Raw genomic sequence first — 26228 nt, 5'->3', positions numbered from 1 at the left:
TTGGTCCGAAAAATGCGGGACCAAAAAGATTGAGTCTCCAATAAAAAAATTGGGTCCGAAAAAATTTTGGTCAAAAAAAATTAGAGTCCAAACAATTCGGAACATAGAGACGTCGGAACATAGAGATGTCGGAACATAGGTATGTCACCGTCCAAACAATACACGATAATGACATAAATGCTTTCCTGTAATATAATTGCAAGTTGTGCAGCTCTAAAGCTGCTATTAGTGTTCCGATTCAGCACGAGGAAAGGGTTTTGATGCCAATGTAACCATGTGAGAGCTGTGAGTGTATTTTACTATAATTATAAGTATAAAGTTCTTATAACTTACCGAATTTCAGGGTTCTACCTTTTTCTCAGTATTAATTTATGAGGTTGTAAAGTTGCTCTGGTGTACAACAGAGGTCGTCTTTGACAGCCAATAACTTAGAACGCGTCATGTTGAGAAAAAAAACCTGATTACCATTTCTGGAAGAGATATAGTACCATCCTGTTTGTACAAACAATTTCAGGAGGGTATTTTGCCTTATATTTAAATGACAAATCCTCAAACTTTGGGATTTTGACAAGAAACCATTTTTAGCCTGTTTTGATGTTCCACCTGTTTTTGAGCCTATGTATTGTACTTCTGTCATTCAATTCAAAACTGTGCAGATTTCAATATCATATAAACAAATAATATGTGCAATGTACAATCTGCTTCTGGTTAAATTAACTTAATTCACATACTTTGTTTTGGTGACTTATTTTTTGCCTAACTCAAGCGATCAACCATGATGATAACCAACACGAAATCATTTGTGATTCCTGTGTGTGTGTGTGCATATAAATATATAAAGACATCCTCGTCATCTTTGTATCGTATTTATCTCAGAATTATGCACATCGAGAAAAGATGGCGTTGATTGGACGGGAGGCTGACCTCGAGAAAATGAACAGAGACGCTCTGCGTATTGCGAAAGAAGTCTCTGAGAAAACCAACACTCTTCTCGCAGGTAACATTTGTAATACCAACATCCACGACGTTGTAAATCCAGAAAACAGGGCGAAAGTGAAACAAATGTTTAAGGTAAGTGATTCTATGATATGCGTGGATGTGGCAGGCTCAGGATGATTACTGAGAACGGGGGTGGGGGAGGGGGGTGGGGCGTATATAATCCAGGAGAGGGTGAGGGATCGAAATGTGAATCATCGACCCGGCATCATCAGGGCAAATCTCAGTTGAATTTGGCTAATATTTTACGAAACATCTTTCAGTGAGGTAAATGTTTGTCAGTAACTCTCAGTCCATCCTATTGATTGATCCGCTTCATTTAAAGAGTCCTTTCCACGAGAGCCACCATTTTTCATTTGGCCAAATTTTTACCAAGTCTACGTCTACGACAATTCGTCAAATAAAGGTTGCAATTTATCAAATTAAGGCAATCTTGTAGGCTTTTTTCACCTTTAAAGGTTAATGAGACAGTAAATAACGACTTCGCTTCAAACCTCAACAAATCGTCGACCGGAAAAGTTTCCATAGTAGCAATAGTCACACGCAAAAATGCAAATATGGAATTTCATTACTTTACATAAAACTTGACTGAAATTTGACTAATTGTGTTAACTCTCTGTATATCCTGGATGGCACAATATTAATTTGATGTATTGTAGACTGTTACATCACGCTGTCATCAATCCAGGTCGTATTTCTATAAACTTTTAATTCTGAAGAAATTAGCCACATTACAGGAGAGGTTCATCAGTTAAAAAGTCTGGACTATGCAGTCTATTACAGGTGAGTGCCTCAGATGCAACTCAATGGGATTTTTTTATGGCCTCCAAATGACGCTTACAATGTATCACAAGATTGCCAAGAACAGATGGCGTTGAATGTATAATCCGATGATGCTTTGCTGTTTATATAAAGTTAAAAGAACATGTGTCGGTTGAGTTTTTATAGAATTTATATAACGGTATAGACTAACATCAATATTTAGTGCTGCGCCGAGAAGCCGACGTCAACATCAATTAACCTTTTAATGAGCATTCCAGGCATGCATCACTGTGTTAAAGGTGAATAGTTGTATATAAACTTTACCAACTTCAAAGTTTTCTCCATTCTTTGACTACGATATGTCATCCTTTAATACTAACACGCGCAATGGTGTTATTTTCAGGCTGCGTTTCATACACGTTTATTTATCTGAATGAAGCTGTTGTGGGAATGAAATCTAAGATTGCAATAAAACCCCTCAGAAAACAAACATTATAAACAAAACAAAAACATCACAAGATGAACACATATGTTTGTTATATATTTTAGGACAAATTGAGCTAGCCGTCGATGAAGGGGTTGACTTTGTGATCGCTGAAACCTTTGTCCTATTTGAAGAGGCAATGATAGCACTGGAGGCGATTAAAGAGTTCGGAAAAGGTGAGCAGCATACAAATGTATAACAGACTGTTAAAAACAAAACCGTTATATATAGTTTAACAAAAAAAAAACAAGTGTTCTCAGGTATGTCATACTGGCCGATTAATATAAATATGAAATATGTTTTGTCTTTTTATCTTTCCACGATTTTATCGCAATTTCTCCTTGAACAACATTATCTGAACTTCATTATTTCCAGACCCTTTTTAAGTTTTAACTACTCTCGCAATTCTACAGGAATACCATCTGTGGTTACCATGGCAGCACATCTTCATGATGGCGAGAATGGGAAAAACCTGACGGTAGATAACGTTGAAATATGCGAGGCGATGAAGAAACTGGAGGCTGCCGGGGCTGATGTAGTGGGGCTGAACTGTGCCAATGGACCCGAGACAATCTTAGGCTACATGGAACTTATTAGACAGTCTGGCGTTAAGGTATGTTGTTTATGTATAGGCTAAACGGTAACGTCATAATAGTAAGAGCACAAACGACGTTTGGAAATGTTCTGCTTCTTTAAGTCCAACAGCATCGTATAACATTTTGTATGCCGACGATATGATGTTTTCAAGTTTGGTGGTATTTGTGAATGAATTTGGCAACAACAGAATGATAAATGTTGGCATGGCAAATTTCTGAAGAACAATTGCTGTCATGACATCACATACCCACTACTGTGATCTATTCCAAGGAAGAATCGAGGGTTTAGCCTGTCAAAATAAGTTCCACTCAATCAACCATATCTTGAGTTAGGGATAAGATATTTGATGGCTTCCCCCCCCCCCCCAAAAAAAAAAAAAAAACAAGGTGGTGGGTAATGCGTGCCACCGGAATATCCCTTTCACTTACAATTTTCTGATTTTGGAGTGTTTATCATCTACGTCAACGAGGGTTTGCTAAAATTTCGACAAAAACGTAGTAGATTCAACATTACAGTAAAAGTGAAGTCACACATAAGTAAGCACAAACTCCCCTAACACGAGTCAAACTTTATCGCCCTCGTACTAAACAAGAAAGAGGCTAAGTTTCGTTCTGGTCAGGCATATATTGATATTGTTTTAACTATTTCAGTCACTTGGCTTAGCAACATAGACGTCACAGTTGACTTCGTATAGGTTTGAATCAATATCGTAATACTGTAAGTATAGTCACAATGAAATGAAGAAACTTCTCGTTTCATCTTTTCTTTACTTTTCTTGCATTAGATTCCTCTTGCCTGTGTTCCTGTTCCCTATCGTACTATTGAGAAGGAGCCTACGTTCATGAAGCTCACCGATCCCAATACGGGTAAGACAGTCAGTGTTACAATCAGTTCCAGGGTTGATGAATGATTAGGGTGCGGATAGTGTGGAGGAGGGCACTGGGAGGAAGATATGGTTTAAACGAGAATGGGCTTGAAAGTGGATAAGTGATGACCAGCTTCAAAGAATATGGTTACATAGAAATCAATGTAAAATAACAGAAAGAAATGTGAAATATTCTTCAGATTATAATTTCCTTATAATTTTCTCTTTGAGAGCGTGGTGGCCAATTGGCTACGGCGTCGGACTCGTGATCGTGATCCAAGGATTGCTGGTTCGATTCCTGCCTAGTTCATTACGTTGTGTCCTTGGGCAAGATGCTTTATCTCACTTGCCTCTCTCCACCCAGGGGTTAAATGGGTACCTGTGAGGTAACTTGTCATTGGGCGCAGTATATAACTGCTGCCGACTGGAGGGATTGTCTCTGGGACAGGTTATCATTGACCAGGGGTAATATAACGTCTGTAAAGCGCTTTGAGACCTATCGCTGGTATAAAGCGCTATATAAATCGAACATAATTATTATTATTATTATTCCTCGTGAACTGTGACCTAATCTTGCGAACAACTGCTTAACGATCGTCTCTTTGGTAGTGGGGTATCGAGATCAAATGTAAAATGAAGTTAGGATACAGTGACCAGATTAGAGACTAGAAAACCACTAACATTAATTTGCTTGTATATGATTGTACGGTATTTTGGTAAAATCTACATGGGGCATTTCCTTTTCCAGTTTGGAATGCCTTGTAAATAATAGTCAGTCAACTGTCCTGCCATTTGGACTATTCTCCACACGGTTTTTCGACTCTTCATGAGATCAACTATAGTCTACGTGATTATTCACCGTTTATTACAGTTCTTTATTGTTATTCAAGCTATAGCTTTGTTTTTACTACTTAAAATATCCCTTGGATTCACCCCTTGTATCATTTCTATTTATACAGGGGACAACGTGTTCCCTATGAACCTCGATTGTGCCCTGTGTTCAAGAGACGATATATTCAAGTTCGGTAAACGGTGTCAAGAGCTCGGAATATCGTACTTGGGTCTGTGTTGTGGTAATGCAGCATCATACACTCGGACCCTTTGTGAGAGCATCGGAAGAACCTCTCCTGCATCTCAATTTTCACCAAAGATGGAACTTCACTGTTTCTTTGGGAAAGATGAGAAAGTTTACAAGCATCACACTAAAGAGACACTGCAAGTCTTCGTTGAATGGAAATGAAGCTAGCAATAACTGAACAGCACCGAAAGCCTTCCTTTATCATCATTTCATATTGTCGTCATCGTCATGCACTGTCAAATTAATCTTTCGGGAATCGACATTGATGGTATACTGCCTTCAATGCTCATGTTACAATGCCAGGTTAACTCGAAACGTAAAAAACACAATTCTTAATTAAGTAAAGTTTGAAACGTCGAGATAAAACTCGACAGTATATAAAAGAAAGGGAAAATAAATATAAATTAATATTGTTACGGTTGGGAGAGAAAAGGGGAACGATAAGTCATATCTTTTTTTTTGGAATCTATCTACTCTCAGAATCACGTAGAAACACAAAATGTGCCGGTTTTTTTATTACTGAACTTCTCGAGGCCGTATATACCGTTTCCAGACTATATATTAATTTCATATTAAAACTATTCATATTAAAACTATCCTAAATTATAATTCTTATGACGTGCCACCAGTTTTATCTCCCAATAAACGTTATTTAAACGTGGAAAATGCTTTTGTAACCAGAGCATAACCTGGTTTATGTTTTGTTTGGTATCAATTTCCTTTCATTTTCTTATTTTTTTTTTTTATTCATTTGACAATGAATAATCTTTACTTGGTAGATTGAGGAGTTTCTTAATTTTCAATAATTTCCTTAATTTTCACTTTTATTGCTAACTACTACATGGCAACAGTTAGTGGTCAAGTGGTCCTGTGTGACTTGTCTTTTTCTTAAACTAAGTTATTGTTTTGTGTGGTCCCATTTTCTAGGAATACATGACTGGCTCCAAGAATCTATCCCTTTTCAGAACTGTGGGCATAATTAGACAGTTTCATAACTTTTTTGGTTACATTGGAGTGTTCTTGGTGATAGATGATTATTTTAAATGTACCTGAGGACACCGAAACCCATTTATAAGTTAAGTAATGTGTCTGGTAAATTATTTATTAAGTATTAAATAACAGCTGGTTGGTCACTGGACCCCAGATACCAGGAGGTGGAGGGCAAGCTGGTCTAGAGTAAGAGGGGGGGGGGGGAGTTGAGACAAAGGTTAAATTATGAATATTCATTGGCCCAATTTGTGTTTGATTGGTTTAAGGTGGTCATGTGTGAGTTACCTTGTACTATTATTATGGGATGTATTCTTACTATTATGGGATGTATTCTTATTATTATGGGATGTATTTTAGGAATTATGGGATGGAATGAATAGGGTATGATGGTAGGGGGACAAAGTTAAGAAACGATACTGAAGCCGAGTTTGTAATAGTTAGAGGAGAAGAGAGGAAGGATTAGGTTTGAGATGGTTGGGTACGAGATCATAATTATTTTCTTAGGCTAACTTCACCACTATAAGAGTATAGAGGACCAGTATTAAATTAATTAGAAGTTAAGTGGACACTTGAAGCTATTAACCCATGGAGTTTTTATAGAAGTTTAGTGATTACCCGGAGCTTGTTTTACATATGGATATTTTATTTAGTAAACACCTGGAACTGTTTTACATGGAGATTTCATATTTAATATAAGTTTATCACCCGAAGCTGTACCCATGGAGGCAGACCTATATTTCATCCTGTACTAATATCTGGCAACCCTATTTTGTTGTGCTAGTTTTCTGTTGTGATGGAACTATAAATCCCCGTTTTAATTCTACGTCCTTGATTGGATCCGGAAGTGAACCCCTGCGGTGACCCAACCCCAGTGATGAACAACCCTCCAAGAGACCGACACGCCCCAAGAGGTTATTTCCCCGAGTCGCGAGCTACCCAGAGAGCCAGCATACCTAAGAGACGTCCCCAACTAAGTGAACCACCCTAAAAGTTTCCCAAGGAGACAATTTCGTTTTCAAATTGTATTTGGTCGACCCGCGCCGCGAATTTGTTATTATTTTGTTGGGACTGATAATTATTTGTTTCCAATAAGTTCAGTGGAGTCGTTATGAGAAGTAAGAGCTCCGAGATATGTAAGTTACACCCATTTATATAAATTCACATATAGTTTAAGTAATTCCCATTGATATTAATACAACGTCCATGTGAATAGTAAACACACCACTTTGCCTTCATTTTTTTTTGTATGTGAGCGTTCTGCCTTTTAAAGTTGTCCCCACGATCTCATAGTAAACCGGCCTTACCCTCATGGGAAGGTGCCACTTGTAATTTCCCCAAATCTAAAAGTATATTTACGTCACTGAGTTTTTGGCCGGCTACACTTGATACACTCTAACTGCATAGCGAATGAAAGATACTGCATACATTTGGCTGAACTGTGTGATGAGTGTTGATATTATTTCTCTTCACTGCGTTAGAACATAAACAGTGAAACGCACTTCCCGGTGGTCTCTCATCACGTGCAGGGAAACAACATGAACACCCAGTTAACATTGACATGATGTTATCATGTCTATGGAACATGGAAATCGTGCTACTCAGGGCAAGGGTGGACTGGGTCTCAAAACCGGCCCGGGCATTTTTCACCTAAGACCGGGCCATTATTCTTTGATATATGTTACTAACATAGTGATCGTCGTCCTGGGGAGGGGTATAAGGGGAGGGGTGTCCCCCTCCCCATTGAGATTCTTTTGAAGTTAAGGAATGCCTAGATGCAAAATGGTGCTATATTTCTCAATTTTGTAGGTTACAATAAACCGTTAAAAAAGACCCCAAAATAATTTTCCAGAAGCAACACTTGATTAATCTGAGAAACGTTAAAAGCGTAAACAAATAAAGACAAAAATATATGTTTAAGACTGGATTTTATTTAGTCTTTCAAGCATTTTGTGACAACATGCTTGAAAAAATGGGGGAAAAAATCCATTAGCATGGACGGGTTGCCAATAGCACGTTCTTTTGTTACGAACTAACAGACTAATTAACATGGTGATTTCATGAGCTGATTCCCACAGTTAAAAATATGCTTCTACACAGCCCGTCTGTATTCTATTAACTACGGCTCACCTGCCCACCGGCCCACCGGGCATTGCCCAAATGCCCGTGTGACCAGTCCGCCACTGACTCAGGGTAATATTGTGCTGGTCTTGTGCTTGTAATTCATACCCGATGGGGTTCAGTTTCAGGATCGAAATTCTAATCAGTGGTCTACTGGTATATTTACAACAACAAAAAAGGAACAAAGGGCACAGTTACTAATTAAAGAAATCGAATCTTTAATGAAAATATTGACTAATTGAAATGTATGACCTCTCAGCTCACCTGTACTGTATACTACATCAATGACGTAAACTCGTAAGCAAAATGATAACATTTCATCTCATTGCTCTGTTTTTCCTTTCCTTGTTTTTCATTGTATGTTGCGCTTCTCCTTCATTTGCTTTCCCCTCTGCAGAAGGAAGCTTGCTTCTTCAGTTCTTCATTCTTCTTGTAGAGATAATGTCTCATTCTGAGTGTTTTGTTTTGTTCAAGTGGACACTAAAATGAATCACTATAGCCTATAAACCCATAAGACGGGGAAGATTACGTTTCCATATCTCTCTTATATGATGTTACCATTAAAACAATCGAGGCTAATCGAGCAAAGTGGCTGGATTATGAAGGTTATCAAACATAAAATCGTCTCCAGTCAAGTATCTCAAAAAGAAAAAAAAATGAAAATGAAAAGGATAACACGTTTATGATTTCAACACTGAAATTTTAAAAGCGAATTTGCAAGCAGAACTGGTGTTGGAATTTGTTTTAATTAAAGTTGCGATGTCTTGATTTGAATCTTAGAGAACACTTTGCAACACAACACACTAAAGTAACCATAAAGAATGAAGCAGACTATGATTATAGTTGATATGATAAATAATAATCCAAATGAAATAAGTCATATATAGATTGGGTTTCAATATTTGACCATCACAAAATGAAGAATATGTAGACTTTTCCTCGAAAATGACGTTTTTTCGCCAGTAAGGTTAATCAATCCCAATCAATTATATAGATATAACTACATTTTGCCCTTTCTTGTAACAATATTCTCCAAAGTTTGCTTGGAATGATTTTTGAGTACTCTCTCGTCTTTTCCAAATAGGCAATGCACTTCCATGTTTGGTGAATATTTCGAAGCAGGCGGCTTCCTACCGATGCTTTCACAGAGAGTGCGGGTATAAGCGGCGGCGTTACCACAGCAGAGTCCTATGTACGATATACCGAGTTCATCACACCGGCGACCGAACTTGTAGATATCGTCTCTCGTACACAATGCACAGTCGAGGTTGGTAGGAAATACAAACTCACCTGAGGGGATTGTTAAAAATAAGATAAATAACACAATCGCGGAACTGAGCGATATAAAGTGCAATTAAAGATGGTTTAATTTATTTTGTTCAAGCTTTTTGTTAATTTGAGTCTTGTCAGGAAATACAAATTTGTTCAGTTATGAGACGACATTGTGCCATAACGAAGAAAAACCGTTTGATATATTGTGTTTCTGCCCATACAAATTTGATGAAACAGGTCATAAAAACTGAAATAAAATCAAGATATTTTAAAATGTTACAAAACGTGAATGTTTTATCAAAAACATTAGAAGATCCCACCTGATTTCGAAGACAATGAACAAAGCAATGGTAATACATGCACTAAATAATGAACATGATAAAGTAAAATGTCCTTGCATATGACGCAAAGTCAAACAGTATAAAGAGGTTTTATGTTGTGGAAGTCGTTCATGCAAGACACACCTCCTTTAACTTTGGGGTAAAGGTGAAGTATTGGTTTCCCTAAAGAGTGGACCTCATCCACGGATATCTTACCTGTTACAGGATCCGTTAATAGCATGAACGTATGCTCCTTTGGCGTGGTGCGGTAAGGCACAGGGACACATGCAAGTGGAGCCTAGAAGAGAAAAGAACTTCATAAGTACACAATGGGCAAAGTATGAAAATATCGTTTGCCGTCATTTCGCTTAATATCCGTTGTGCGATGAGATGAACATTTCCTGGATGTTTTTAGTTTTCCAGTTTGCTTTCGTAGTGCCCATCGCCCGTTCGAAGTGAAGATTCACCTTTAATCAACCCGTTCTAGGCTAGGTGTATATAGTTACCTTGACTCCAGCCTTCTTGATAAGTTCCATGTACGATAACATTGTATCGGGGCCACTGGAGCAATTCAGACCGACAACGTCGGCTCCGGCAGACTCGAGTTTCTTGATAGCCTCGGTTATTTCAACGTTATCGACTGTCAATAGTTGGCCCTGCTCGGTATTATGCAACTCTGGTGCCAAAGTAACCACAGAGGTTATTCCTTTATACAAGGAAATATATGGAAGATATTAAAGTCATTGGTATAAGGAACTAATGGTTTATGACTAGGACTTACCAATCGTGGACACATAAAACGAAAATTCATTTAAACTTAAAAGGTAAGCGCATTTAAGCGAGAAATTCTAACTAAGAACATTAATCGGACGCATGCATTCATGTAGACCAAAAGCAATAATAAAGAACGGAATCCCTTTGTTTTTGGTGTGAATGTTTTATTCGTTCGATTTCTGCGAAAAGGGCCAAAATGTTTGTGAAAAAATACATCGTCATTCATGATTGTGTGGCTATTTATTATACAATAGTACCAATAACGATTGTAGAGTGAGGGAACAGTTCGTGATTATGTTAGAATGCATAATGGTGTATTAAATTACACTACGATAAACCCCTAATTAAATATATATCTACTAATAGTTGTTTAACGACGCTCCATAACTGACTTAAGATTTGATGGTGATATATCGGCATCCCAAAGACATGTTTCTGTTGCTATGTTTTGTCAAGCTACTGCGGACTAAGTGGATATTTCTATTTACCTTTGCCGTATTCCTTGATAGCCTCCACGGCTATCATAGCCTCAGCGAAGATAGCGAAAGTCTCTGCAATGATGAAATCGGCCCCTTCCTCGACGATTATGTCAATCTGTTCCTATTAATATAAAAATGTATATATGCGTGCAGGCATTTACTCACGGTCCGTTCGTACTTTCATAACCCGTCGATAACCCGAGTACAAGACAACCATTCCTCCCACCCACCAGGTAACCACCCGATCGGTCAGCCAGCCATATATCCATCTGACTCACCCGTCCATCAGCCGCCAGTCAGCCAGAAATGCAGTCAAGCCCACGCAAATTAACGAATGTGTTTCTTTTATAACAAACTGAAGGTAATTTATTGTTAGGCAAATTGACCAACTTAAAAAATTAAAGTGAGGAGGATTGCCAAACCTTGAACATTTTCTTCACTTTTTCTCTGTTGACAGGATCTTCGACGTCAAAAATGTTGGTGTTGCATATATTACCAGCAAGGAGGGTGTTGGTTTTAACTGCCACACCTTTTGCAATACGGAGAGCATCCCTGTTCAGTTTTTCAAGGTCAGTTTCGCGATCGATTAATGACAATTTCTCACGATTTGCGTAATACTGGGGAGAAAACCAAAAAGGGAAGCAATGCGGAATGGAGAGACGTATTCTTAGAAAAACGAATTCTCCAAGTTCACACGACCTTTGACCTACTATACATGAGCCAACATGGATAGTAGTGCATATATTTACCTGACATCTGGTGTGCCTAGTGTGTCATAAGTCCTGAAATCGACATATGTCGAATTAAATAAACATATGTACGTTTCTCGTGCTATCATTGGACGACCAGTGTCACATCGTTTTCTAATGCTCTGATTGGAAGAAATCGTCATATGTCAAATTAACTTGACATATGTCGGTTTCTTGTGCTCTCATTGGACGACCAGTGTCACATGCCGTTTTCTAGCGCTCTGATAGGACGAAATCGACATATGTCTAATTAAATTTGCATATGTCTAATTAACTTGATATATGTCGGTTTTTCGTTCTCTCATTGGAACATTATTGACACGTGTTATTTTCTAGTGCTCTAATTGGAAGAAATTGACATATGTGAATGACTATACACCGCTAGTTATGAGACTATAATGGCGTTGGCATTAACGAAAAACAAAGCTGTCCGGATAGGTCCTCCTATAGGCTTGAAAAGATAGTGATACTTACACAACCTATTAAAATGCATATCAACATACTTCTGGTATTTTTTCCTGGTTATTCCATTGTCATGGTTTCCAATTTTGGCATTTATGCATAACTTGATGAACAGAACATAACGTTTAGCTATTCTAATTTTAACTGCTTGAATTCTGGGGCCAATGAATATGTATATATTATTTAATCACAGCACGAAAAACGACATATGACAATTTCATTCGACATATGTCGATTTCTTTCACAAATATCGATTTCTTCTAATCAGAGTACTAAATGATATACGTTACAATGATCGTCCACTAAGAGTACGAGAAACATACCTATGTCAATTTATTTGACATAAATCGATTTCCGCCAATCCGAGCGCTAGATAACGACATGTGACACTGGTCGTCCAATGAGAGCACGAGGAACCTATGTTAATTTATTTCGACATTTGTCAATTAGAAACATAAATAGGCCTTTTTCAATTTAATGTCGATTTCAGGACTTATAGCACACTATGCGCATCATAGACGTCTGAATTATGAATGATTTGCTGGTTGACGAAGGTTGCGGTGTCTATCCTCTAACCTCAGTATAACCTAACGATCTTTCAAATACTCACGAACATTCAAATTTGACTGTCACTAATCAGCAGTTCTGTGAAGAGAAGCCCTTTGGAGACATTGAACACGTTTGAGAAAATATGACACTCCTTCTAATGTCAGGTGACCAGCTAGACTTCATGTTTGTTAAGAAAGGTTACACATATTAATAGAAGACGACATAATCTAAAAGTTTTGTTTATTAATATAATCTTATGTAAACATGTTCTTTACCGTTAGCGCCTGTACTACGTCACTTCCGGCTCTCACAAACTCTTCATGCAGTTGCCTGACGAGTTCTGGATGATCCAGTACAACCGTAGGTACAAATGGTCCAGCTTGGAGGAAACCTCGCCTCTCAAAGTTGAAAAGATATCCTTCAGCTACCACGACCTTCTCTCCAGAATGAAGTCGTTCCAATAAACCTGTTTTATATAATTGTAAACCATGATACAATAAAAGCCTACTAATGATTCTCTTCTACCTCAGAGCAATAAAACAAATATCTATGGCAAAACTACTATTCTAGTATAATCTGGTTGTTTCGGGTGGAGGAGTCCACTGCATGGATACTTGTATATGAATCGGAACGTTGATTTATGTACTAACAATCTTTACGTCAAAGTGAAAAGAACAAAAATGATATGTAAATGTTACTTTTATAGGATAAACGAGCAAAGCTTAATAGGTCAATTCCGCATTGACCAATATGTCGAAATGGACACTCTGTAAGAAATCTACAATGTTAAAGTCAAGACGACTTTTGGAAGGTTTCTTGAAGTGATGAAGTAAACTGTCTATACTGTATATCAGCCGTTGTTAATATTTTGTACCTTTCACATACTCGAGGGTGGGGGGGTAGTTGAATGGGGGCGGAGAACAGAGCAGCGGCTTAGAAAGACTTAAGAAAGTGGGGGGTATATATATATATATATATCAGGGGCGTATTCAGGATTTTCTAACCCGGGGGTGCGAATGACTATCTAAGCGGAGCGCCACCTTTGGTTGGCGCGGAGCGTACAAGAAAATTTCAGGTTTTGATACCCCCTAGATCACCGGAAATGGCACTTCTCGGGCTTGAAAATGACCAACCAGATGTACACTTTTGCCTGAGAACCAAGTATTTCCCAATAGTTTTTTTTTTCATCCATAACCTTTTTGAAGATTGTAACCAGTCACACATCATGTTCGACCTCATTGCATGTCCTGTGGATCATTGCTTTTGTAGGTGATTCTACATCACGGCCCACAATATCCGAAAGTCCCACTTTTCAAAGTTTGAAGCCCATTATTTGTTCAGAATTTGAAAATTCACATTTCTCGTGAAGAAAATCACTTCAAAACATATACATAGTGTTGCACAAAATTCAATCTATGGACAACCAATATAGAAAAACCTCCTTCAACCCCTAACAGACAGGTCAAAATTGCTACGAGTAAAGGGAAGTATGATGAAGAATGTTGGTCAGGAAGTTTTCGAAAATTCAGACACAGTTAATTTATTGGTGTACAAATATTACAACCTCTTATAACGGCAATTATAAAACTTGGTTGAAGGAAATGAAAAATACCAGATATTTCCGATATCAGAGATATTTCGAACCCGAACACTACACACATAGGAGTAGGAGGCGGGGGCTGCAGCCCCCCCCCCCCCCCCAACCAAACTTGTTACCCTGAAAATTCGGGCAATATGCTGAGAATAAATGAATAGTTTAAAAATGATCTCCTTGGTAATTAAAATAAAGTTCTAAGCTTGGCAGACTAATTCGCCATTACTACTGTAAAAGAGAGTTTTGACATAATTGGACCTGTATGCTTTTTCTCCATCTACATAAGACATTTCGTTGTTTACATTAGCATCCTGTGGATGACTGCGCAACTTTCACGGACCGTACGGTACACGATGCCATGCGATGTAATGACCTATGCTTGCTTATATGATATTGCCATTAACATGTTGAACGCGCGCTTCGCCCCCGAAAAATGTTGGTTATATTTTTCGGGAAAGTCGTTACAGCCCCCAAATCCAATTGGGCTCCTACGCCTTTGACTACACACATAGAGAGTTTTGAGGCTGTTCATTTTTGAACATGCATTTTCATGCTCACTGATATTATGTGATGTCTGCTCTTTGCTTTACAAATTCGAACAGGCGTGTAGCGAGTACTTGAATTTGCCAACGGAAGGGCGAAGCCTGTAGGCAAACTATCTAAGCGAAGCGCCACCATGAGTTGGCGCGAAGCGTACAAGAAAATTTTGGCCGAAAATGCCTCCCAGATCGCTGGAAATGACACTTCCCAGGCCTTGTAAGTTGCATCTAAGCATTGTCTATTTTTAAATTACTAGCGATATCATAGAGAAAATTTGCTCGGGGGGGGCGGTCGCCCCTTCCCGAAATGCGTCATGTTCCCCGACGACTCGGTCGAGTTCAAGACCAGCCACAGTTGGTTCCATTGCACAATTGAACAATTGTTCAAGGCGTCCATACACACACACACGCGTTATGCTAGACTATATATAGTATATATATATAGACACATTAGTGAGAGAGGAAAAATGGAAACGTCAACTAGAGCACCAATGGTGCAGAAGCTCATACCTTTTCGAGCTTAAAAATGTAGGCCCACAAAACTTTATGGCCCACCAAATTTCAGGCCATTTTTCAGATTCCACCAATTTTGGGCCCATGGGTGATACCCCCCCCCCCCTCCGTTAGCAGAATACTGGCCACACCACTGGCTATAATTCCTATTTTCCCCCTTTAAATCCTGTTTTATCCACTCTCTCAAACAATACCACTGACCTACCCTATGAAACTTTCTCCCCTCTACCTGAGCAGACCTGAAGTATGGAACGCGAAAAGGGCAACCGTATTTCGTTGCCTAAACTAAGTTTGTTTCGTTGCCTAATATAAGTTTGTTGGTGTCTAAACTAAAGCTGTTGCTGCTAGTTTACCATGTTGCTGTTGTTCGTTGATGTCTAAACTTACGTTGATGTCTAAAGTCACGTTGACGACTAAACGCGCCCTAATGTCTAAACTCACGTTGATTTATAAACCTTACGGTTGATGTCTAAACTCACGTTGATGTCTTAAACTTTCGTTGCTAAGTTAACTTACGGTTGATGTCTAAACTCACGTTGATGTCTACACTTTCGTTGCTATCTAAAGTTCCGTTGTGAACACATTGTGAACGAACATCATTCTTTCTTTTCAAAAAAATTATAACAATCAACCGCAAGTTGCTTCCGTGCAGTGCTAACAACATATCTATTACAGAGGTTTTCATGCTAAATACAGCCAATGATGTTTTCTCAAATTTCCCGAGATTTGTTTGGTTAATAGTCCCTTACCCATTGTCTGCAAACATGCTTGCATCTTCAGTGCTCAATGAACGCAAAGTATGATGGTTTAACTATGTAACGCGAAAAGGGGGGGGGGGGGGGAATCGTTAATGTCATGCCGGAGTTGTAGCAACAGCCATGTAAATATCCTTAACAACCTGATTTGTCGAACAAAATCACGTTGTTAACGATATTTACATGATAGTTGATACAACTCCGAGGACGTTATTTACATTTATATTGTTAATGTCATATTTGAATAATTGTTTTATCACAGAAAGTTATGAGTTGAGACAATCTATGAATTTTGCGGGAAGCTACCACAACATCTTTGATACTGAAAAGGACTTTAAATCTCACAGTATGTAATGTTCTCTCCCTTTTGAGAGTTGATAATGTAAAATGTGCATTTATACCACAGTTATTTCTTCGTTGCAAACTTGCGTAAAGTTTTGCGGTCCCTTTGACCACGTGCTTTAAGTCATGATTCTGGTGCAACACTAATTCATAAACTACTGCAGTCATAAATCGTCAAAAGTAGTCATTGAAATTTCGAAATTGCGTAAAAATGTTATTTAAATACTATATTTTTCGTGGAGTTGGTTGTTTCCAAATACTGAAAAGCATCCAGGGTAAATGTTGGATCAGTTGCTCTATGGTTGGATGTAGTCTGCGCTTCGTGAGTAACAAGAGGGGCACAGTATTGAAGTACGTAGGCAATATGACTCACAGAACTAGTTTACTAAACCCGCCAAGCAAGTTCATTCGTAACACCAATCCAGTTCGGAGTTTCGATTTGCGAAAGGGATTGTGTTGTAAATGGAATATACACAAACCTCGCTCAGCATTGTTAAGAATTTTAGACCAAAAAACCCGCTAACATGTTATGCAAGAAACGAATCATCCAAGATACACTCGAGTTTTGACTAAGGCTATGTGTTGTAGGTAAGGTGATATGATCTTTTCTCCACTAATTTTCAGGATATGCCCATGTGCAGTTGAAACTCCGAAGTTTGAACAGGCCTAATACAAATTGCGTGGAATTTAGCGAGATATGCACACTACATTTGCGGGGATATTTGAAGAGTTGGGGTAGCTGGTGAAATCGCTGCAGGTCAAAGCATCGAGGTACTATATACGGAGTTGGAGAGGAGGAAAGAGTGGCAGGGCAGGCGAAATGAAGGTCGGACGGCTGCCCTTGTAAAACAGCGAAGCTAGGGCACTGGATGGCATCCGCCATATATATATATATATGGTGTAGAGCATTCACAAAGTACAGGCAGTGATAAGATCGCATCTTCTCAACTATAAACACTAGTAAAAGTATAAGTCATATAATAAACGCAATTGGTATTCGATCGGGACGAAAACATTTGTCTGTAGTAATATTACTGTCATTCGTTTTACTTGATTGCCGACATTCACAACATATCCAGACATCATGTAATGGTTCAATAATTCAATTTTAAGTACAGTATTTTATGCTGGCATTTTGTCTCGACACTCGTTTTACTTGATTACCGACATTCCCAGATTATCTCTACACATTGCTGAGGGGCTCAATGAAATCAGTTTAAAAAGGCAGTATTTTTATGCTGGTACTTTGTCTAGACACTCGACGTTGTTCTTGATTTCCGACATTCACAGCGTATATGCATATCCAATGAGTATAACATCATAACATTTTAAAAGTTGTTTACCGTGCAGCCTCCTATTCGTATGAGTTGTACTAACGCACATGTTATCTGATAGGCTGGCTGTGGGAGATACGGTAGCTTATAAAACAAGGTTTCCACAAGTTTGCGTTTGGTGACTCCAAATGGACTTGGACCTACAAGACCCCTATTGTTTTTGGTGCAAGTGTGTATAGCCACATACAGTAGACTGACCTGTGTTTATTTAATGTATCAAAATGGTGGTTCGGGCCATTTCTATAGTAACAGCTAGTTCTATAGTAACAGCTAGTTCTTATGCTAACACCTTTCTAGTGTACTGAAGTCATCGAAACCTCAAGTTACGTCACTAATGGGGAGAGGTTGGCACTTTTCCCCTAAAAACTTCCGTCAAAACCAACAACAAATGGTCCACACCATCGGCACAACGACGGCAATTGCATACAATGTGGCAATAAGACCCCAGAAAGAATCAGTTAACGCCAGGCATGATTCTTTGGGGGTAAAATTAAAATACTGAAAACAGTTCTAAATGAAGAGACAGTCGGGTGGTCTACTTACCCTTCGGTGCCATACTCTGTATGGTTTCGGCAATAGTATAGGGTTGATCAATGTAAGATTCACCGGCAATATAGAAATAACATAAAATTGCTCTTGTTGTTACCCCTAAGACTGGTAAACGGTCATAACGTATCCAATGTATATCTATGCTGTCATACCATACCATACCAATCACATGCATCAAGTTAATGATACGTGTCAGATAAACTGGTTTGAACCGGATAACACTACTGTTGTCAAAGTTCATTGGGTATATTTTAATACCTCGCCTCAATGATTGCATTGTTGTCGTAAGGTTAAATATGGCTACCCTTGGCAAACGGAAAATTGTTGAAACCATTGTACTAATGAGATTTTTGGTACGTGTTGTCATCTTAGTTGTAAATTTTGTAAATTCGCCTTAGGCCTACATGTGCATCTTTGTGTATATGTATTTGTATTTGTCTGTATGCTTGTAAATGAGGCTGGTTTGTAATCGATATATATATAAATAGTCGATTTGCTTTAACTTGCCTATTTGCTCACGAAAGTAGGACTCTTGTAAAATAATTCCGCGAATTCCACCAAACAGTAACGTACCGAAGATTGTTTGCTGCTCAGCTGCTTTTACGCGCGTCAATCAAGGCGGAGGGGGGATGACAGGGGGAGTACAGAGGGTACAACACACATCTATACAAGTTTAAGAGTACAGGTATACGGACAACTGCCTTAATATGGCTCCTCAAAGTCTAAATGAACAATACTGCCTATATTTTCTTGCCCATTGTGGTTCTGTTACTGTTATGAAATAGTAATACCATCTCTTTGATGTTACCGAAAAACTCCATCGAGACACCTTACAGGCCTCTTATGTATTTATCTAGGTCATGGATTCAGTTTTCCCACGAGAAGTTTTTAACTATCTTATTGAATCTTGGTACAGGGCCTTTTCCCAAAATAGATTCCATTATGTCTGTGGAACATTCGAGAAGGTTCTCTCACGTGGTATGGAAGTTTCCATAGAAAGGGGATGGACTTCCAAACTCCCAACCAATCAGGGCAGATCAGTGCCAGTGCACTTATTTTTATATCGTTAAGTTAATACAGGATGGTCAGGTTATTGGCTGCCTACTGATTATGCGCAGAGGGATTTTATAGAAGTAAGGTATAAAAGGGCATGGGGCCGAAAGTTTTATCACTCCGTCAGCGCTCCGTGATCAGTTCGTCGCTTCGTCATTGCTTCGTTACCATTTCATCACTCCTTTTAATTGCTTAATTGACGGAGTCAAGTCAAGTCAAATCATTGTAATTTAGTTTTATTTGTAAAGAGAATCGACAGAGAAGAAATTATACCGAATCATTAATCAAATCCGATCTTGTCAAATTGTTTTTCTGTGAACTCATTGTTTTCTTCCGTTCGAGACATCTCCTGAAGAAGCATAAATACGGCATCAAGATATCCCAGTACCTTTCTATCGCGAGTCCCGATATAGTTTTACTATCGGAGGAGCCGGGCTCGTCACAATATTACATTACCATGGTAACGGAAGGTACCATGCACAGAGATCACCAGGGACTTAAAGTATGCAGCTCTAACCCACAAAATGTTAAGCTACTGCCATATCGGGGGTATGGCAGACCTTGTTAGCAATTATAATGTAAACAAAGAGGACCTGGGTGATCACTACTAACAGTAATTAACGGCATATTGAATATAAATTGAAATAATGCGCACCATGTTGACACTTAACAAGCCTCAATACAATGTTGTAAACTAGATAGCAGCAAAATATGTACAGTACTCTAGCACATACTAAATACAGAAGAATACTCAACTGCCACGTGAAACCTAAATATTATGGGATTATATTTAGTGAGCATTACGATAGCAAGCTGAACAATAATACAGCAATGTTGCTTGCAAAGGACACAACTTAGATAGTCAAACGAGTAATAGAAACACATTCATAAGAGGTTTCAGGGGTAAACGCAATAGAGCAAAATTAGTATTGAAGGGCTTGTAGGCCTACATGGCAATTCAATAAGCCTCAGTCACACTAATATGTCTAACCTACGAAGCAGTTGCAAGAAATATAAAATAGACGCTTACCTGAATAATCAGAATATACAGTAAGATCTGAAGACATATGAAATAGTCTTCAACTTTCTCTCTTTTGCAGATGAGAGATGCATCCACTGGAGGTAGCTAGGTTTTTAAGCCCTACACATCTTAACTTCACCCTTAGAATTATACTGTGAAGGGTGGCCGATGACCACAAACAGAGAGGAGTTGTTTTGCCCATACAGTTGAGAGAAGCCAGATGCTGCTTCCTAACAGGTATAACAAGGGGTGTCACCACAGAGCACACATTGGGAGCACAGGAATGCTTCAAGGGGGAAGCTCAGAAGTTATCGGAGCCAAGATAATTAATGTGGCCATGACACGAAAATGTCAACGTCCAATCTTTTCGGCAGTCTTAATTTACAGTAGGGTGGCAATACTATTTTTCTTCATTTGCCCGATCAATTGTTCTTTAGAAAGACCCCGACAATAATTACAAGAAGTAGATGCAGATATTTAATCTTTCGAAAATATTTTATTACCAACATTTCTTTCATTGAAGATGTAGGGCAGTTAAAAATGAAGATGGATATATAAAAAAAACTAAATAGAACCAGAATGCAAAAGTGCATAGTGGTTTCGATGATGTAACATTCAGCTATTTTCTGCATGAATCTGACGTAATGTATAGTGAGGGTGTAGGACATACTTGATATTAGTAATACAGTGAATAGCAGTGCGATGTGACAAACAATAAATTCACAATGACACAGGCTGTCCTGAAATGAAAATTGACCTCAACAACAAATTTCATCGACATACTAAATATGACACCAGTCCTTGTTGAAATATTGTGTAAAACATGGTTTCACAATCTGACCCCTGGTTAACTCAAATAACCATTGACCTGTGCCTACAACATTAAGTCTTCTTGTACTCAATGTGGTACAATTACATACCAAATATGCGATCTGTCCAAGCTTCCCTTACGATATTATGTTTGGGAAGATGTGTTAGTGTGGAGAGACAGGTAGGAGGGGAGTGAAGTAAATGTTTGGCATTTGCTGACTTCAAATGACCTTTGACCTCCACCATAAGCAATAGTAGGCTCCTTAAATTTGATATGGTACATCTACAAACCAAATATAAGATTTGTCCTTTCTTGCGATATAATGTTTAAAAGGTTGTCACGATTTGACCTGTTGTCCCCAAATGACCTACACCCAAAACATTAGGCTTCTTGTACTCAATATGGTACGTCTACACACTAAATATGAATTGGTCCTACCTTCCCTTCTGGAGATATAGTGTTTACACGGTTTTCACAATTTGACCTCTGGTGACCCCAAAAGACCTTTGCCCTCCACCATAAACATTTTTCTTGTTGTACACAATGGGGTAAATCTAGACACTAAATATGAGGTTTGCAAAAGCTTCCTTTCTTTAGATATCATTTTGCAAGGTTTTGACAATTTCCCCCTAGTGACCCTAAATGACCTCCACAGAAAAAAATAGGCTTCCTGTACTCAATGGGGTACTTCGACACACTAAATATGAGGTCTGCCCAAGCTTCCTTTCTTGAGCTATTGTGTTTACAAGGTTTTCACAATTTGACCCAGGTGACCCTAAATGAACTACACAGAAAACAACTTCCTGTACTCAATGTAGTATTTCTAACCATTAAATATGAGGTTTGACCAAGCTTCCTTTCTTGAGCTATCATGTTAACAAGGATGTAACAGTTTGACCCCTAGTTACCCTAAATGAACTTTGACCTCCACAGAAAACAAAAGGCTTGCTGTACTCAATGGGGTACGTCTAAACACTATATATAAGGTCTGCCCATGCTTCCCTTCTTGAGATATAGGCCATCAGCTGAAACTCAAAAAGAGGCTGTAAAATCAGTTTCGTTCCAGCAACACTGGGTCTAGATTTTTAAAGCATTTTTGGGTAGTTCAATGCATCACAGACATTATATCAAAAGTTCTCCAAAAAAATTCCTGCAGTATTTTCGTAACGCACCCTCGAAATTGGGTATGTTATATAGACATTACGTGCTACGATGCTATGTATTGGGAACACACTAACGTTAGATTTGGTACAGTGGTGCATACATACCACTCTTTTCTTATATGTTTAAATACGACTGATATATATTTTTTGGTATAATAGTTGGGTCAGGGTTATAGGAATGGTGGAAGATGATTCTGGTCTAAGGGTCAGTGAGAGTTGTTTTCAGGCATTACCAGTTGTGCCCTCCCCCCCCCCCCCCCCTCCATTTTCGCCAAAATGGTAAAAAAGCACATTCTCAACTTTGAAATATGAAATACAATTTTTACATATTATAACTTTTAATTATAAAACTGTACCACTTTTAATAAACTCAGATATGCTTTGTAATAAATCAAATATTTTTAGATTTTCCCCTATGTTATGAATGCATTTCGTCTGTGCATGTATGCGTAAATATACACATAATGAAAAGTTCCTCTCCATAATTGTTACCCTCCCCGTCCAAACTGTTTTACACATGTGACCCCCTCCCCCTCTACTTTACATGTAGCTAAATCCCTAGTTACAGTGAGATGTGCCAATGCCCCAAGACCAGTGAGCTATTTCTTTTGTATAAATCAATATATAAGTTGACAAACTAAGACGTCATGGCATGTCGTAGATGTGAAATAAAGTTATAGTCGGTATATATCCGTTACCTTAGTACTCTTTCTACAGTCTTCTGCAAAACTAGGTACTTTCTCCATGTTACGGAAACGACATGTTTATAATTCGTATTCCTGCAAAAAGAGTTTCCAAGGGAGTTAACGTATCAAAGAAAAGATCGACAAGGTTTCGAATGGTATTTTGAATGATAATAGTTCTATATTCTACAAATAATATGAATAATAAAGGTGAATGGTACAAATAAGTGAATAACGAAGACAGTAAACTTAAGCCCAAGATAGAAAAAAAAATGTATCTATTAAGACTGGGTCGATACACTCAATGGTGTAGTAGAGCTGGGCCTTTGCGATGATTCAAGATACAGGTTCTTCATCAAAAGGCGCGGCACGGAATTAATAAGTGATTAATAGTTCATCCAAGGACAGTTGTACTAGTTATAACAGGATCCACTTCAATTCACTGCATGGAAGTCAGATATGGTATGGAAAAGGGAAAGTCCATTCTGTAGAAGAGGTGAAGATAATTAGATGAAATAAAAGTCACTAAAGACTTGAATATCCTTCAGTAAAAACTTGAACAGATGCACAAAACGTATTAACAATATGAATAAAACAGGTAACGAAATGTTACGGCAAAACAATAAAGAACCGTGATATTGGAACAGGGTCAGGGGCGGTGGTTTCCCAACAACAGTATATAAACCTCTGACTGGTTTCAGGACGCGGTATTTGCGTCATCGTCATCAGTAAATGTAGTTGTGAATATGCAAGAGGTAAAACATGCCCATAACACCCCTCCTCCCCCCTCCCCTCTCAGCAAAAAAAAGTGTGATATGAAGAAAATGTGGATATTTATCATAAGGTGTCTGGTAGGTAGGGTAATCTACGTAAAACTACTAATAGCTAAAATGAATATATGAATAAGATCATGTTTTCTGGTTCCTTTAAACTCTGGGGAACAAAATAATGACAACATGACTTCGAAAAAGTTAACCTTCTTCACAAACTTCAAACTTGATTAAAATTTCAGACTAAGATATCAAGATTTAACACCATCACAGTTCATCCTCCAAATCATCTTCCCCTGCATCAACAATCTCAACATCTTCTTGGAAGTTGCTGCAATTTCTATATTTACATAGGTCTATACACGGTAGTTGTGCATTCATTCAGGAACATCTTCCTTTAAGACATTTGCCAACTCTACAGCTACTGCTGACACACTGAAGCAAAGCATCTGGGTCAGGTGGCTTCGTCATCCAAGTGATTATAAGGTCATCATTTTCAAGTTTCCATCCATGTCCCTCTGGTGAGAGTGCATCAATCCTTTGCTGCAATGCCCTACTGTGAATAGCAGCCTGGTTGGTGCAGCGCTTAACATGCTGGATCAGAGCATCTTTTGTTGGTAATAAACTCTTCTCTGTGGATGGAGATGAACAGAACACCTTGTACCATGAAATTGGATATTTTTGAGTCTCACATTTTATGATGGGGTACCAATATAATTACAATTCAGCTAGAAATATGTTGCAAATTACTTTAATAATTTCAATGGAAAGATTAACCTGATATTGCATCTCAAAGCAGTTAGAGAATTTTTTAATTTTCCTTGGGAAGGACCCCCATATTCCAACAGTCCTAGATCCACCCCTGAACACTCAATGAACCACACATTGAAGACAGTACTTTACCTTTCAAGATCTGTATGTCTTCCTTGTCAAGAATTGTATCTAGTGTCTTCAACATAGAGAGTGGTACCTCACTTCAATGGCAACACAGTCTTTTCCTCTAAAATTTATAAAATCTGGGCTCATCTTTTTCCGCTCTGCTGTTTGTCGAAGCAATACTTTAATAAAATGAAATAAAACAAGCAAATTGTTTGGCATTTTCTGTTGATCAAAATGTAAGTTTGAACAAATAAGAACTAACTAAAGACAATTTTATTTATATACCATGTGATCTGCTCATCTTCTATGGACAAACAAAGACACATTCAAATTTTGAAAACCAGTGTCATGCAAAAAAGAATTAAAACAGACTTTTTTTGACAGTACAGTACATTATCTCTTAATATTATGGTTTATATTATACAATGGTAGATTATATCTGTTACTAATAATAAAGGAGTCAGATACTTGTTCATTTTGGTAAAGCTAGACAGGCTGACCATAAGACCTTGCAAACCTAACCTTATTGCACCTTTGTTACACTTATTTTTCTAACTAATATAATATCTCTATCATTCAAATAAAGGGCCACAGTAAGAAAACTATGAAGCCTGTATTTAACACTTAGGCTAGTGCCCCAGATGGAGAATTTGAAACAAATTTCCGTTCCTACCACCTTATAACAAAACAAATCAGATGACCATGACACTAATAATATTATGTTCAGGTCCAACATTGTGCCCTTTGACTTGGATTCTATCTCTCAAGAGCTACTGATCTTGCATTATGCAACTTCTCTTAACACTTCAACTATGCCACAGAAGTACAAGTAGTCGTGTAGTATGCTTAGGCTTACCTCCATCGAAAGTCTCTGCCTGCTGCAGCTTGTCCTGCACCCGTTTGCAACGCCGAGTAATGTATTGTTTCTTTTCCCACGTATAATAAATTGAACAGGCAATAAACCAGAGCTTCTGCTTGGTTTCCTCGATCTTTGCCGTCAATTCTTCGTTACAAATCATATGGGGTCTCCTCTGGTACTGTCCGTTTCCTTGCAGCAATGTGCTTGTTATCAATGAACAGCCTGTAACACTTATCGTGGAACCCCATCATACTATGCTGTTGAACACACGCTTGATCGTAGTAGGCCATGGAGTAATCAGTAGTACGGCGATATAACTGTCTCCGCCGCTGAGATTAAGCCAATCTTTAGCGCAGGAAGTAACTTTAGTCCATAGTTTATTCGTCAGTGCCTTGACTGCTTCACATTTACAGATTCAATGTGCACTGAGCACTGTAGATTTCCGTATGTCGGAGATTGACATGGAGAACTTTTGGATCATGAATCTTAGTTAATTTATGTATTCAATGCTGTAGAGAAATTTTAGACCCGCAGTTGCTGGAACGAAACAAGCGAATTTCGACCTTCAGCTGATGGCCTAATATCGTGTTTACATTGTTTTTACAATTTGACACCTGGTGATCCCAAATGACCTTTGACCTCCACAGAAAACAATAGACTTACTGTACCCAATGTGGTACTTCTACACATTAAATGAGGTTTGCCTAAGCTTCCTTTCTTGAGCTATCGTGTTAACAAGGTTTTCCCAATTTGACCCCTAGTGACCCTAAATGACCTTTGACGTCCACAGAAAACAATAGGCTTCCTGTACTCAATGTGGTACTTCTACACATTAAATATGAGGTTTGCCCAAGGTTCTCTACTTGAG

General features: G+C 38.3%; 1 protein-coding gene, 1 long non-coding RNA gene and 1 pseudogene across 2 annotated transcripts; 1 reads left to right on the top strand and 2 right to left on the bottom strand.

The window, feature by feature from the left end:
* The window catches only part of LOC139972003 (betaine--homocysteine S-methyltransferase 1-like), a 34401-nt pseudogene extending 27408 nt beyond the window's left edge, over positions 1–6993 (top strand).
* Positions 6994–7680: 687 nt separating this feature from the next.
* Positions 7681–18294, bottom strand: LOC139967882 (betaine--homocysteine S-methyltransferase 1-like). The gene is made up of 7 exons (XM_071972067.1): positions 18116–18294; positions 12771–12961; positions 11158–11352; positions 10745–10856; positions 9989–10188; positions 9699–9780; positions 7681–9180 (listed from the first exon to the last, which is right to left on the bottom strand). Exons 1-7 carry the CDS (start codon positions 18279–18281, stop codon positions 8891–8893), a joined length of 1236 nt encoding a protein of 411 aa, XP_071828168.1. The 5' UTR covers positions 18282–18294; the 3' UTR covers positions 7681–8890.
* Positions 18295–22544: 4250 nt separating this feature from the next.
* LOC139967921 (uncharacterized) lies at positions 22545–25815 on the bottom strand. The gene is made up of 3 exons (XR_011793185.1): positions 25358–25815; positions 24526–24680; positions 22545–24254 (listed from the first exon to the last, which is right to left on the bottom strand). It is a non-coding gene; the product is annotated as an uncharacterized lncRNA (long non-coding RNA).
* Positions 25816–26228: the final 413 nt, after the last annotated feature.

This window comes from Apostichopus japonicus, chromosome 1 (assembly GCF_037975245.1).
Source record: "Apostichopus japonicus isolate 1M-3 chromosome 1, ASM3797524v1, whole genome shotgun sequence".
Taxonomy (NCBI): domain Eukaryota; kingdom Metazoa; phylum Echinodermata; class Holothuroidea; order Aspidochirotida; family Stichopodidae; genus Apostichopus; species Apostichopus japonicus.
This window is presented reverse-complemented; position numbering and strand designations above follow the sequence as displayed.